Raw genomic sequence first — 15,133 nt, forward strand, 5'->3', positions numbered from 1 at the left:
TTAAAGCCTCCTGGGTGTCCCTGCCTCCTTGGAGGTTGCCCGGGTCAGCGTCTATTCCCTCAGTTAAAAGCAAAATACTGCGGATGCCGGAAATCTGAAACAAAAACAAAAACAGCCAGAAAAACTCAGCAAGTCTGACAGCATCTGTGGAGAGGAAGACAGAGTTAACGTTTCGCGTCCGTAAGACTCTTCATTAGAACTGGTTCTGATGAAGAGTCAAACGGACTCGAAATGTTAACTCTGTCTTCCTCTTCACAGATGCTGTCAGGCCTGCTGAGTTTTTCCAGCTATTTTTGTTTTTGTTTCTATCCCCTCAGTGTTCCCCATGTGTGTGCTCATCCTCGGACTCACTACTGGACTCATTGTGTGCAGCCAGAACATCTGCGTCTACATCTTATTCCTCCACTGCGTCCCCCCTTTCCAGCGCCAGATTGTGGAGAGCGCAGTATGCAACTACTATCAGCGACACACGATCTGGGGGGTATTGGACTGCACTCCCTGAACGGTCCAGGCATGGGAAGCACATCTTGAGAAGACCAATGGTTCTCTCTGCAACAGACCTTGTGGAGGCATGGCTCCTATTGTACTGCTGCTCATGTTCTTAGCCTCTGTTCTTGGATGGCGGAGAGGCACCATGAGCCACCTTTTGAAGGGATAGCCCTTGTCAGCAAGCAGCCATCCATCCAGCCGGGCTGGAGCACTGAAGAGCCTCGGCGCCTAGGAGTGTCTCAGGATGTAAGTATCATGGGAGCTGCCTGGGTATCTTGCACAGACTTGCAGAATCAGCATCCTGTGATCACACACTATCTGCACATTCATGGAGTGGAAGCACTTCCTGTTGACAAAGGCACCGGGCTCACCCATTGGTGCCTTGATGGCCACATGTGTACAGTCAATTGCACCCTGGATGCGGGGGAACCCAGCAATTGCTACAAAGCCTCTGGCTCGCTCGGTCTGGCTGGCCTCGCCCCAGCAGTAGTGAATGAAACTCAATGCACACCTGGACAGAGCATCTGTCACCTGCTTGACACAAGTGTGGACAGCTGACTGGGAGACTCCACAAAGATCGCCCCCCGACCCCTGAAAAGAGCCGGAGGCATAGAAGTTGAGGGCAGCCGTGACCTTAAGCGCCACTGACATGGGGTGCCCACTCACACAGTTGGCGCTGATCTCAGGGCCTATCAGCTAACAGATGGAAGTGACTGCCTCCCTTGAGACGGAGCCTCCTTCAGCACTGCACCTCAGACATATTGAGGTAGCTGCTTCGCCGCCTGTAAACCCTGGCAGCAGGATAGTGGCGTCTTCTGTGGCCCCTTTCACCTTGCACTTCCTGTTGGCCCTGCGCCCTTTGTGCCTGCGCCTGTCCTCCCAAAGATGGCTCCCCTGGAGAACATAGAACATAAGAACTAGGAGCAGGAGTAGGCAATTCAGCCACTTGAGCCTGCCCCGCCATTCATTACGATCATGGCTGATCTCATTTCGGCCTCAACTCCAATTTCCCGCCCTCTCCCCATAACCTTTCAACTCATTACTAATTAAAAATCCGTCTATCTCCTCCTTAAATTTATTCAGCGTCCCGGCATCTACTGCACTCTGAGGTAGTGAATTCCACAGATTCACGACCCTTTGAGAAAAGTAATTCCTCCTCATCTCTGATTTAAATCTACCACCCCTTAGCCTAAAACTATGGCCTCTCATTCTAGAATGCCCCAGAAGGGGAAACATCCACACCACATCTACTTTGTCTATCCCCTTTAGCATCTTATATACCTCAATTAGATCTCCTCTCATCCTTCTAAACTCTAGCGAGTATAGGCCTAAACTGCTCAATCTCTCCTCATAAGACAAGCCCCGCATCTCTGGAATCAATCTGGTGAACCTCCTCTGAACCGCCTCCAGTACAACTACATCCTTCCTCAAGTAAGGGGACCAAAACTGTGCACAGTGCTCCAGGTGTGGTCTCACCAATGCCTTGTACAGTTGCAACAACACTTCCCTATTGTTATACTCTATTCCTTTAGCAATAAATGTCAAAATTCCATTTGCCTTCCTTATTACATGCTGTACCTGCATACTAGCTTTCAGCGATTCATGCACGAGGACACCCAGATCCCTCTGCACTGGAGCATTCTGAAGTTTCTCTCCATTTAAATAATAAGTCGCCTTTTTATCCTTCCAGCCAAAATGGATAACCTCACACTTATCCACATTAAACTCCATCTGCCAAATTTTGGCCCATTCACCTAACCTGTCCATATCCATTTGTAAATTTCTTATTTCTTCATTGTAACTTACCTCCCCACCTATTTTGGTGTCACCTGCAAATTTAGCTATAGTACCTTCTATCCCTGAATCCAAGTCATTAATATAGATTGTAAATAGTTGGGGCCCAAGGACCGAACTCTGTGGCATCCCACTAGTTACAGCTTGTCATCCAGAAAAAGACCCATTTATCCTGACTCTCTGCTTTCTGTTGGTTAGCCAATCCTCATTCCAAGCTAATATATTACCCCTATGTGTGTGATCCTATCTTCTGTATGAATCTTTTGTGCGGCACCTTATCAAAGGCCTTCTGGAAGTCCAGATATACTACATCTACAGGACCCCCATTATCCACTTTGCTTGTCACATCTTCAAAGAACTCTAGCAAATTAGTCAAACATGATTTACTCTTCATAACACCATGCTGACTCTGATGGATTGCATTTTGACTTTCCATTACTACTTCCTTAATAATGGATTCCAACAATTTCCCAACGACAGGCGTTAAACTAACTGGTCTATAGTTTCCCATCTTCTGCCTCCCCCCCCCCGCCCCCCCCCCCCCCCCCCCACCCCCGCCTTTCCAATCCACTGGAACCTTTCCAGAATCCAGGGAATTTTGGAATATTATAGCCAATGCATCCACTATCTCTGCTGCCAGTTCCTTTAAGACCCTGGGATATAGGCCATCGGGTCCTGGGGACTTGTCACCCTTTAATCCCAATAGTTTGTTCAGTACTTTTTCTCTAGTGATGGTGATTGTTCTAAGTTCCTTCTTCTCTATATCCTCTGCACTACCTGTTATTATTGGGGTAGTACTAGTGTCCTCCACCGTGAAAACTGAGGCAAAATATTGATTAAGCATCACTGCCATTTCTGCATTCCCCACTATTAACTCCCCAGTCTCATCCTCCAAGGGACCAACATTCACTTTAGCTACTCTCTTTCCTTTTCTATACTTGTAGAAGCTTTTGCTATCAGTTTTACATTTTGCGCTAGTTTTCTTTCATAATTTACCTTCGCTCTTTTTATTATTTTTTTAATAACCCTTTGTTGATCTTTAAAAGTTTCCCAATCTTCCAGCCTGCCACTGACCTTTGCAATTTGGTATGCCTTAGTTTTTGCCTTTAAGTTATCTTTAACTTCCTTGCTTAGCCATGGATGCTTTTCCCCCTCTTACCATCTTTCTTCCTCTTTGGAATATATTTTACTTGGGAGGAATTGAAAATCTCCTTAAATATCTACCACTGTTCATCAACTGTCCTACCTTGTAGTCTTCCTGCCCAGTCCACTAGAGCCAAATCTGCCCTCATACCTATGTAGTTACCTTTGTTTAACTCCAGAACACTAGTATGGGACTCAAGTTTCTTGCTCTCAAACTGAACTTGAAATTCTATCATTCTATGATCATTCTTCCCTAGAGGACCCTTTACTATGAGATCATTAATTAGTCCCATCTCATTGCACAAAACCAAATCCAGAATAGCCTGCTCCCTGGTTGGTTCCACAACATATTGCTCCAAGAAACAATCTCTAATACACTCTATGAACTCTCCCTCAAGGTCACCCTTGCCAATTTTATTAGTCCAGTCTATATGCATATTAAAATCATCTATGATTATTGCCGTGGTTTATACTGTGCCCTACTGCTAAGCTACTGTTTGGGGACCTAGACATTACTCCCACCAGGGACTTCTTTCCCTTGCTATTTCTTATTTCTACTCAGACTTACTCTACGTCTTGCTCTCCAGTGTCAATTTCATTCTTCACTTTAGCACTGATCTCTGAGTATGGACTCCTGGCCTCCTCCCCCTTCAGGCCCTCCGTTCCTCCTCAGGGGAGGTGCCTCCAGTGGAGAGCACAACTCCCATTCCCAGGCTAAGGTAAGGCTTCTTGAAACCAGCAAGGCCCCAAAAATGATGTTTACTCCAGAGTCCTGACCTGAAGCCTGTTATTCCTGTCCAAGCAACTGTGAAGAGATTTGAAGTTTTCCTACTCACACAGGCAAGTAGCAGTAAGTTTGAACATTAACTGTCTACCAAAGACCACTCGCAACCCTACTCACCCCTCTTATCCCACTTGTGGATGAGGTTTATAGAAATGTGGCCTACCTGCCCATTGCGCCCGTGTGACAATCTGAAAATCGCACGGGCCCTGAAAAGTCGCCATCAATTAGTGGCTCAAGGGCCTTGGCTGGCCTATTAATTAATGGCGGGTGCGCATCGGAGATCATCACGCGCCCATCCACCGAATTATCACGATGGTGCGCAGTGATGTCGGGATGCACGCCCAATGTCACCGCGCGTCATTTTAGGCGTCAGTACGAGGGTCCCGCACGCCAAACAGAAAATTCTGGCTATGAAGAAATAAGCAGTGTGGTTGATGGCATTATCAGTGGACATTAATATAAGTTTAAAAAGGCTAGGATTCCCACATTATCAAAAAGTATTTTTAAAAAAGGATTTAGATAGGGTGAATATATAGAAACTGTTTCTACTGGCTGAAGCATCGATACCAGAGAGCAAAGATTTAAGGCAGCCAGCAATAATACCAGAAACGACATAAGGAAAAACTCATTTATGCAACAAGTGGCAGCATTTGGAATGCACTAGCTGATAGAGTGATGGACACGTATTCAATCGTCGTCTTCGAAAGAGAATTACAAACGCCCTTGTTTTAAGTCACCCTGCTTAACGTCGTTTTGCTTTAACGTTGTTTATTCTTTAGAGCCTGCTTTTCCGATTTGCGTTGCCATTTTCACTTTTACATTGTTTACACTCTGGCCCCGCGCCCACTTCCCACTGCATTCTGGGCCAATTGCCGCCATGTTCTGATGCCCGAGCAGCAGTCATTACCAGAGGTCGGGGTTGCAGGGAGAGACTGAGGCACGACATCCTGGGAGCAGGGCAGGGAGCCTGACCCACAGGCTCAGCTGGAACTGTCATCACCATGGTGCCATGGCAGCTTGGGACTGCAAGTTGCCAACCAGGTGATGGAGTGTGAGTAACGGGGCGGGGGGGTGGGGAGTGAGCAGGGCTCCCGGCTCAATCCGCGGTCATCATGCCTCAATCCGTGCTCCCCACAACTCAATCAACGTTCCCACCCGCCCACCCCCGCCGGCTCAGCTCCCAACCCGGGACAGGGGCTCGGTCTCTACAGATTGTCAGGAAGGGGTCCAGGCTCTGTAGAGAGAGAAAGACAGAGTGGGAAAGGAGAGAAGGGGAGAGAGACAATGTGGGAAAGGAGCCAGACAGAGTGAGAAAGGAGAGAGAGAGAGAGAGGTAGAGTGGGAAAGGAAAGCAAGCAAAAAGTTGAACTCAGTTTCAGGAGTGCTGTGGGTGAGACACAGAAGCTGTGCTGGTTAGGGCTCATTTGGCTAATTTATTTTACCTCGCAAGTTATCCCAGCTAGGAATGCAGAGTGCTGCATTTGTACAGTACAGTACTTCAACCTGTACATTGGTTTTTCTGGGCAAGAAATGTCTGAAGGAACCTAACTCCAGCTTTAACATTGATTCCCATGGGAACCCATGATTCATTTAATGTTGTTTCACTTAAAGTCACAATTTTCAGGAACACATCCAGAACTTTAAGTGAGGACTCACTGTGCATAAATATCTGAAGCATTAAAAAAATGGCAGGGATATAGGGAAAGAGTGGGGGAGTGAGACTAACTGGATTGCACTGTGAGAGAGTTGGCATAGACTCCATGAGCCAAATGACAGTTCTGCATTACTTTATGAAGTCAGAAGCCTCAAAACTAGGAGAACTGGGCTAACAACCTGAGGAAGTAAGTAAATTTGACAAATGTCAAAGGGACATGAAAACAACCTTACTGCTATTTGATTGGTCAAGGAGTGAAGGTCTGTTGAATGTGGCAGTAGTTGTTATAATAGCGAGGCTAATTAAAAGAGTTGTAACGTTATTCTATGAATTTCAAATATTTAACAAAATAACCTTTTGATATTACATCATATAAGATATTTGCAGCCTCAGCAATAAATTACTAGCCACATGTCCACTGCCTTACATGAGCCAAAAACTACGTGGTAATCCTTACAATTTACTAAGACCTCTGATGTATTACCGGATTATCTGATGTGCCAACTGGTTCCAATTGCAGTGCTTAACAGAAAGTATTGTAAATTGAATAATAAAAGGTTATTATTTACCTTTCCCTTATTTCTGGTGCTTGTCATTCTGTTTTTGAGGAAGCTGAATGTGCGGCTCACTTTATATTTCTCAGTCTCTGCTTTTGAAGGAATAATATACTTGTCCCACTCCTCCTCTTCAATTCTGTGGGAAAAATAGGTTTAGGCCAAGTTCTTCTGACTGACTAAAATTTCAAAATTCACTCTAGGATTTCATTCTCACAGAGTAAAACAAAACACATGCCTTTTATGGTTCAGTGCGCTAAACTAGTGTGCAGATGAGCTACAGAGACCAGGATGGTCCAGGATTTGATTCCCTAGCTTGTACTGTGTTACCCAATCTCAGCCAGACAGCAATAAGGGCTCACTTTATATTTTTCAGCCACAGAACACTATCCAGCAGTCCTTGCTGGAAGTATGCTGATGTGGATATTGGGCAAGAACAAATTTGAGTTTGGTTTTAATGACGCCGATGGTTGGATAGATTGTTAACAGTCACCATTAAGGCTCACAGATAAATAAAGGCTAATATCAGCAAGGCAGATGCTGTTGCCATAACATCATAACCCCAGCAAGGAGCCAACAAGTTAGGAGAGGAGGGGAAAACATGATGAGAATAGATGGGAAAAAACCTTTGGTCACAAATGAATCCCACGAATTCTTAATTGCCGCAATTTTAAGATACTTCAAGGAATAAGGTTAGGTAATCTTCATGATAAATCTCACGCTTTGAGTTACTAGCAAGATAAAGTGGTACACAGTTATTACAGAATGTCATCAGTAACTGCAAGCAAGTCAATATTTTAGGATAAGTGATATTAGCTAGTAAAGCCACGAGGAGACTGCTGATACACAACACCCTGCTGCAAGCACAGCACACTCACAAAATTAGCCTTTGAAGATCAGAAGCAAAATTAGTACAAAGGGGAAAATGTCCCTATAGGCCTGATGGTTCATTTACAAACCTGTATTACATTTCCTTTTTGAGTTAGTTGTATGTTCATTTGCATTAATCTATGAATGTACCTGCCCGTGTTGCTTTGATGGACACAAGGGGCTGGATTTTTCAGGGTGCCAAAGTCTTCACTTTCCCAGTAAAAAGACGGAGGTAAGCCTGCCCATGATCCTGACAGCTGCCCCGCACCAATTTAACATTGGGAGCAACATTAATTGCTTTAAGGTGAGACTTCTGCCCCGATCTTAGGAGGAAGGCCCGCCTTAGGGACTTCCAGCCAATTGGATGGTTGATGGCTTCTTAGTCCTTGCAGCACGAATGGAAGCAGTTGCCAGACTATGGGACTACAGGCAGTTCCACCATGCCGAGGAGCCCAGGTAAGTCTGGGGTTGGGGTCTGAGAAAGGGAATTGAGGGATTAGGGGGGCAATTTCAGGAGAGCAGGGTGGAGGGTTAATGGGAGAAATGAACTGGGCGGGGGGGGGGGGGGGGGGGGGGGTGGAGAGAGAAATGCTGCCGATGGGCCTTGGGGGCACACAAAGGAGATCGCACCCCATTGTCCGACACCAGCCTGCGCAGCTAAAGCTGCTGGGCATCCTGCATGGTGTGCACTTCCCACCACCCTGCCGCAGGTAAAATACCACTGGCAATGGGATGAGGCCACTTAAGGGCCTCAATAGATATAAGGACATGTGGAGGGGGGTGGGTGGACCCCTCACATCCTCAAACTTTCAGAGAGGTTGGAGTTGGGTGGGTAGGTGGCAAGAAGGTCACTCACTGGATTTTAATGCGTGTTTGGGAGCAGCACTCCTGTTCCTCCCAGCTCCCTATTCAGTTAAGCGCATTTCAAACACTTAACGTTGTTGATGGCAGCCTGCACCAGTCACTTTAAGGAACCCTTGTTAGGCAGCACATGGACCTGGTTTTCCTGAATGCAGCTGCCCTCAAGCAAACATTAGACTCCTTGTTTGCATAAGTAAAGGATGCCTGTTTCATCATGGGTCTTGGACATCTATTTTTCTTGTCTACACCAACATGGTGGGCAGTGTATTTCTGGCTCATAACGATCATGCACCACCCTCCCTCATTTTCAGAGGCTTCATAGGCCATTTAGCATCTTAAAAAGTGCTGCATTGTTTACTTTCTAGGTCCCAAAGTCTATTTTGTAACTATAGCCCATTTTGGCCATTTTATTTCTAAATTCCAATGAATTTTCATCAGCAGCAGAGCAAAGATCAGAACTGAAGCCAGATCCTCCTTCATCTCCCATCTCTGTCCAATTTTAGACTTGGGTGGGAAGTGCCAAAAAGTGGCAAATTTAGTTTCTTTAACTAGAAAAGTGTAAACTGCAGCTATGAAGTAAACTATGATGGAAGGAAGGTCATTGATGAAGCAGATGAAGATGGTTGGGCTGAGGACACGACCCTGAGGAACTCCTGCAGTGATGTCCTGGAGCTGAGATGACTGACCTCCAACAACCACAACCATCTTCCTTTGTGCTAGGTGTGATTCCAACCAGTGGAGAGCTTTCCCCCTGATTCCCAATGATTCCAGTTTTGCTAGGGCTCCTTGATGCCGCACTCTGTCAAATGCTGCCTTGATGTCAAGGGCTGTTACTCTCACCTTACCTCGGGAGTTCAGCTCTTTTGTCCATGTTTGAACCAAGGCTGTAATGAGGTCAAGAGCTGAATGACCCTGCTGGAACCCAAACTGGATATCAGTTATATTGCTAAGCAAGTGCCGCTTGATAGCACTGTTGATGACCCTTTCCATTACTTTACTGATGATCGAGAGTAGGCTGATGGGGCGGTAATTGGCCGGGTTGGATTTGTCCTGCTTTTTGTGTACAGGGCATACCTGAGCAATTTTCCACATAGCCGGTAGATGCCAGTGTTGAAGCTGTACTGGAACAGCTTGGCTAGGGGCACGGCAAGTTCTGAAGCACAAGTCTTCGGTACTATTACTGGAATATTGTCAGGGTCCATAGTCTTTGCAGTATCCAGTGCCTTCAGCCATTTCTTGATATCACAAGGGGTGAATTGAATTGGCTAAAGACTGTGATGCTGGGGACCTCCGGAGGAGGCCGAGATGGATCATCCACTCGGCATTCCTGGCTGAAGATTGTAGCAAATGCTTCAGCCTTATCTTTTGTACTGACGTGCTGGGCTCATTGAAGAATGGGGATATTTGTGGAGCCTCCTCCTTCAGGGAGTTGTTTAATTGTCCACCACCATTCATGACTGATATGGCAGGACTACAGAGCAGTAGTTTTTTGTTTTTATCTTAGATTTGATCTGTTTGGTTGTGAGATTGTTGTTTGGCATGCAAGTAGTCCTGTGTTGTAGCTTCACCAGGTTGACGCCTCATTTTTAAGTATGCCTGGTGCTGCTCCTCCTGCATTCTTCAATATAAAATGAATTTATTCCTACAAGAACCACAATTAATAAATACTAACATGCACTTTAGATAGTATTTGTGATTAAGGCTGTAACACAGCACAGTGTAATCTCCACTGTTCAAAGAATACAGCACATTCTTTATATTCTGCAGGAGTTTGGGATTAAGGGATCTTTAACACAAATAAGCTAGTAGAAGCATGCATGAAGATGTATTTGAAAAGCATTTTCTGTGTGATGATTACACATGATTCAATGAATTACGATACACCACGAATGGATTGATTAGCAGACAGCCCTATGTGTTACTTAATTTCTCTGCATTTGACACAAAACCTGATTTCATGGAGCCACCCCATTTATCCTGCTGAGCAGCTCTACAAACATGAATTTCTTTATAAAATGTATGTGGATATATTCTGTTTACATGCAGATAATAGAAATTCTGGATCATAAATTTATAGAGTTGACATAATACTCTGAAGGGCAGTTAAGGTCTATTTAAGCATTGCGATCTGAAGTTATTTAAATCATCAGTCGCTTAAAGATGAAAAAAACAGGTTGAAGCTATCAAAGTTTAAAAAAAACACCTTCTGCTGGACAGCATTGCTTGATAGGCCATCTGGTATAGATTAGAAAAAAATCATTGCCATTTGTTCTTGCTATTTCAAAAGAGTTCTTTGTTGACATTTCCCAATAGCTGTTATTACAGCTGGGCTTATTATGAATGCTAAAGCAATTATCTCAGTAGGGGGGGTGCTGACAGTTTATAGAGGCTAATAAAGAATTAACTTTCTTTGAAGTGGTTACTGAATAGAAGTGTGTTTGTTTTTTTATAACAGATTGCCCACTTCAAAGGATTTAAAATCTTTGAATGGGTTTCATGAATGGGAGTTTCTCACATCATCAAGTGTAAATGTGTGAAAGCACTATTAGATTATTAGAAATTTTTTTTTCAACTCCACATGGCTCCTGAGATCTGTCCATAGCGAATACTGGATGAGCGGCTTTGGAGGTGGAATGGGGATATGAGGTTGCATGGAGGTCGTATCAATGGCATGGGGTTGGTGGGGGGCATGAATTTGCATAGAGGGTGCATGCGGAGAGGGTGTGGGTGAGGGGGTGTGCAGGGTGAGGGCTAGAGGGTGTAATAGCTTCTAAAACAGCTGGGACAAATTCCAGAGAACCAAAGCAGCCCACCTTGGCACTTGCTCCCTTGCCACCCAACCCAATCCCCCATGGCTGCCTACAATCTGCATCTGTGGCCGATGGGCCAGACTGTATCCCAAACCCACATTCCCAGAGTGAAAAGTGGGTGTAATGGGGTCCTTTAAACCAAGGCAGGTCTTCCAAGTCAGGAAATTCCGCGACTCGGTAGTGAAATCAGGCTCACAATGCCTGAAATCCAAAGAGAAAGGGTCAAAACTAGAGGTTTAGGAGAAAATACATGTGCAAATTGAAGCCTCCTGAAAGAGGAGTAGGCTTGTTAATGAAGAGGAGGTGAAATGGTCAAAGTAATTTCCTATAGCAAGCCAGTTAAGAAATCCTGCAAAGCTTACAATGCAAAGCTGTTGCCATATATTGGGAATGGGAAAGTGGAAAGGGCAGAGAGCACTCTTATTTTTCAAAAGTTACAAGCAGTCAATTCAGCAATACAAGCTTAGATCAAGGGCAAAGCTTACACAATTTGTTTATTGGTTGTTACAATGAGTGGTAGGAAATAGATAAATCTCATAGTGAAATTGCATTCCTGGAAGTTCATATATTTTATGAAAGGTAAACTAATTTGTTGGTTCAAACTTGGCCGAGTGCTTATCATTAGCGTGCTTATCAGTTCGCCTTCTCGAAGATAAGAGAAACACATGTGGGGCACTTGAGAGATAACAATACCTAGTATGAGTAATGAGGGATCCTATGACTAATGGGAAACAAAGCAGCAGGTTAGCATGTGGGGGGGTGGATTCAACTTTATGGAAAATTATGAAAAAACTGAAAAGAAGGAAGAGCCCAGGAGAGGCTATTAAAGTCTCCAGAACACAAAATAGGACAGAGTGTTTGGAAAGGGTTAGGAATCTAACTTCAAGCACATCAGATAAAGGGACGACAATGAGAAAGGGGACGGGAAATACAGGGCTGAAGGTGTTGTTTCTGAATGCACGTAGTATACGAAATAAGGTAAATGAGCTTGTGGCGCAGATTGAAATTGGCAGGTATGATGTGGTGGGCATCACAGAGACATGGCTGCAAGGGGATCAGGACTGGGAGCTAAATGTCCAAGGATATACATCCTATCAAAAAGATAGGTAGGTTGGCAGAGGGGGTGGGATTGCTTTGTTAGTAAGAAATGAAATTAAATCGATAGCAAGAAATGACGTAGGGTCAGATGTAGAATCTGTGTGGGTAGAGTTGAGGAACTGCAAAGGTAAAAAAAAAAACCATAATGGGAGTTATGTACATCCTCCGAACAATAGTCAGGATGTGGGGCACAAGACACCAGCAGATAGAAAAGGCGTGTAAGAAAGGCAAGGTTACAGTGATCATGGGGGATTTCAATATGCAGGTAGACTGGGAAAATCAGGTTGGTAGTGGATCTGAAGAAAAGGAATTTGTGGAATGTCTACGAGATGGCTTTTTGGAGCAGCTTGTGGTGGAGCCCACTAGGGAACAGACAATTCTAGACTTAGTGATGTGTAATGAGGCATATTTGACAAGGGAGCTTAAGGTGAAGGAACCCTTAGGAGGAAGTGACCATAATATGATAGAATTTACCCTGCAATTTGAGAGGGAAAAGCTGGAATCAGATGTAACGGTATTACAGTTGAATAAAGGCAACTGCAGAGGCATGAGGGAGGAGCTGGTCAGAATTGACTGGGAGATGAGCCTAGCAGGAAAGACAGTGGAACAGCAATGGCAGGAGTTTCTGGGAGTAATTTAGGAGACACAGCAAAAATTCATCCCTAGGAAGAAGAAGCATACTAAAGGGAGGACGAGGCAACCATGGCTGACAAGGGAAGTCAGGGACAGCATAAAAGCTAAAGAGAAAGCATACAATACGGCAAAGAGCATTGAGGAACCAGGGGATTGGGAAGCCTACAAAGACCAACAGAGGACAACTAAAAAAGAAATAAGGAGGGAGAAGATTAAATATGAGGGTAAACTAACCAGTAATATAAAAGAAGATTGCAAGAGTTTTTTTAGATATATAAAGGGTAAGAGGGAGGCAAAAGTGGACATTGGGCCGCTGGAAAATGACGCTGGAGAAGTAATAGTAGGGAACAAAGAAATGGCGGAGGAACTGAATAGGTACTTTGCGCCAGTCTTCACGGTGGAAGACACGAGTAACATCCCCAAAGTTCAAGAGAGTCGGGGGGGCAGAGGTGAGTATGGTGGCCATTACCAAGGAGAAGATGCTAGGAAAATTGAAAGGTCTGAAGGTGGATAAATCACCTGGACCAGATGGATTACACCCTAGAGTTCTGAAGGAGATATCTGAAGAGATAGTGGAGGCATTAGTGGTGATCTTTCAGGAATCACTCGAGTCAGGAGGGTCCCAGAGGACTGGAAAATCGCTAATGTAACCCCCCTGTTTAAGAAGGGAGTGAGGCAAAAGACGGGAATTACAGGCCGATTAGCCTGACCTCAGTCGTTGGTAAGATTTTAAAGTCCATTATTAAGGATGAGATTTCAGAATACTTGGAAGTGCATGGTAAAATCGGGCAAAGTCAGCATGGTTTCATCAAGGGGAGGTCATGCACTTTGGTAGGAAGAATAGAGGCATAGGCTATTTTCTAAATGGGGAGAGAATTCAGAAATCTGGAGTGCAAAGGGACTTGGGAGTCCTAGTCCAGGATTCTCTTAAGGTTAACTTGCAGGTTGAGTCGGTAGTTAGGAAGGCAAATGCAATGTTGGCATTTATTTCGAGAGGACTAGAATATAAAAGCAGGGATGTGCTGCTGAGGCTTTACAAGGCTCTGATCAGACCACATTTAGAATATTGTGAGCAATTTTGGGCCCCGAATCTCAGGAAGGATGTTCTGGCCCTGGAGAGGGTCCAGAGGAGGTTCACGAGAACGATCCCAGGAATGAAGGGCTTAACATATGAAAAACGTTTGAGGACTCTGGGTCTATACTCGATGGAGTTTAGAAGGATGAGGGGGGATCTGATTGAAACTTACAGAATACTGAAAGGCCTGGATAGAGTGGACGTGGGGAAGGTGTTTCCATTAGTAGGAGAGACTAGGACCCGAGGGCACAGCCTCAGAGTAAACGGAAGACCTTTTAGAACAGAGATGAGGAGAAACTTCTTTAGCCAGAGAGTGGTGAATCTATGGAATTCATTGCCACAGAAGGCTGTGGAGGCCAGGTCATTGACTGTATTTAAAACCGAGATAGATAGGTTCTTGATTGGTAAGGGGATCAAATGTTACGGGGAGAAGGCGGGAGAATGGAGTTGAGAAATTTATCAGCCATGATTGAATGTCGGAGCAGACTCGATGGACCGAATGGCCTAATTTCTGCTCCTATGTCTTATGGTTTTAGCCTCCAGCTCACATTCTCCAGGTTGTAAAGGACATGAAATCAGCTTATGGGAATGATTAATGATGCCAAATCCAAGAGAAAAGTGCCAATCCTAAAGTAAAAGCATGCAAAATGCCTAAACAGCTTAAAATCCATTCCCTGTCAATGTTGGCACAGCAGGGTTTGGAGGACAAGGTCACAACAGGTCTGGGAACAGCACCGCAGAACAGGCAGAGGGGAAAAATGGGTACCTCATAGTGCAGAGGGGTAGAAGGGTTAGCTGAAGGCTCTAAACTCATTGAGAGGCAATAGCAGGAACTGTCAGGTAATAGGCTGAATTCTTATGGGTCTGATCGTAGGTGGCACAGTATCACCTGCTTTGAAGATGGTACACCAAGTATTACAGTCTAGTGTGATGTAACCATGAAAAAATTACATAGATGCTTTTCATTTTAAATGCAAATCTAGGAATTTATACTTGAAAAATCAGTACAAATGTATGCTAAAAAGTGACAGCCAGAAGTAATTTTATTGGGAGAAGTGGATGCAAATATAATTTTTTAAAAAACATATAATGTAAATATAGAAAAGCTGGTTCAGTCACATATTTGTATTCCCAAGTATGCAAATCATCAGTGTCATGAAGCCTATTCCAGAAGAAGATCTGCATCATGTTAGTGCTAATTCCTAACTAGAAATTAGGGATATCTTTATTAGAAAGTACAGCTTCAGTTTATAGATGAGCCAATTTTCTTATATCATTACAAGTGTATTTATGGCTTAGTTAAAGACAGCACCATTGTTATGATTAATAAGGAACGTGAGGGCAAGCTTGCACAAGGGCATTCAGACA

General features: G+C 44.4%; 1 protein-coding gene across 7 annotated transcripts in view; it reads right to left on the reverse strand.

The window, feature by feature from the left end:
• Window positions 1–15,133, reverse strand: part of arhgef28a (Rho guanine nucleotide exchange factor (GEF) 28a) — a 551,732-nt gene that overhangs the window by 204,308 nt on the left and 332,291 nt on the right. For all 7 annotated transcript variants that reach the window (XM_078564027.1, XM_078564009.1, XM_078564018.1 and 4 more), the window contains one exon: window positions 6,434–6,557. In XM_078564027.1, the coding sequence (XP_078420153.1) occupies window positions 6,434–6,557 (124 nt within the window). The remainder of the gene's footprint in view (window positions 1–6,433; window positions 6,558–15,133) is intronic.

This window comes from Cetorhinus maximus, chromosome 2 (genome assembly GCF_964194155.1).
Source record: "Cetorhinus maximus chromosome 2, sCetMax3.hap1.1, whole genome shotgun sequence".
NCBI lineage: Eukaryota > Metazoa > Chordata > Chondrichthyes > Lamniformes > Cetorhinidae > Cetorhinus > Cetorhinus maximus.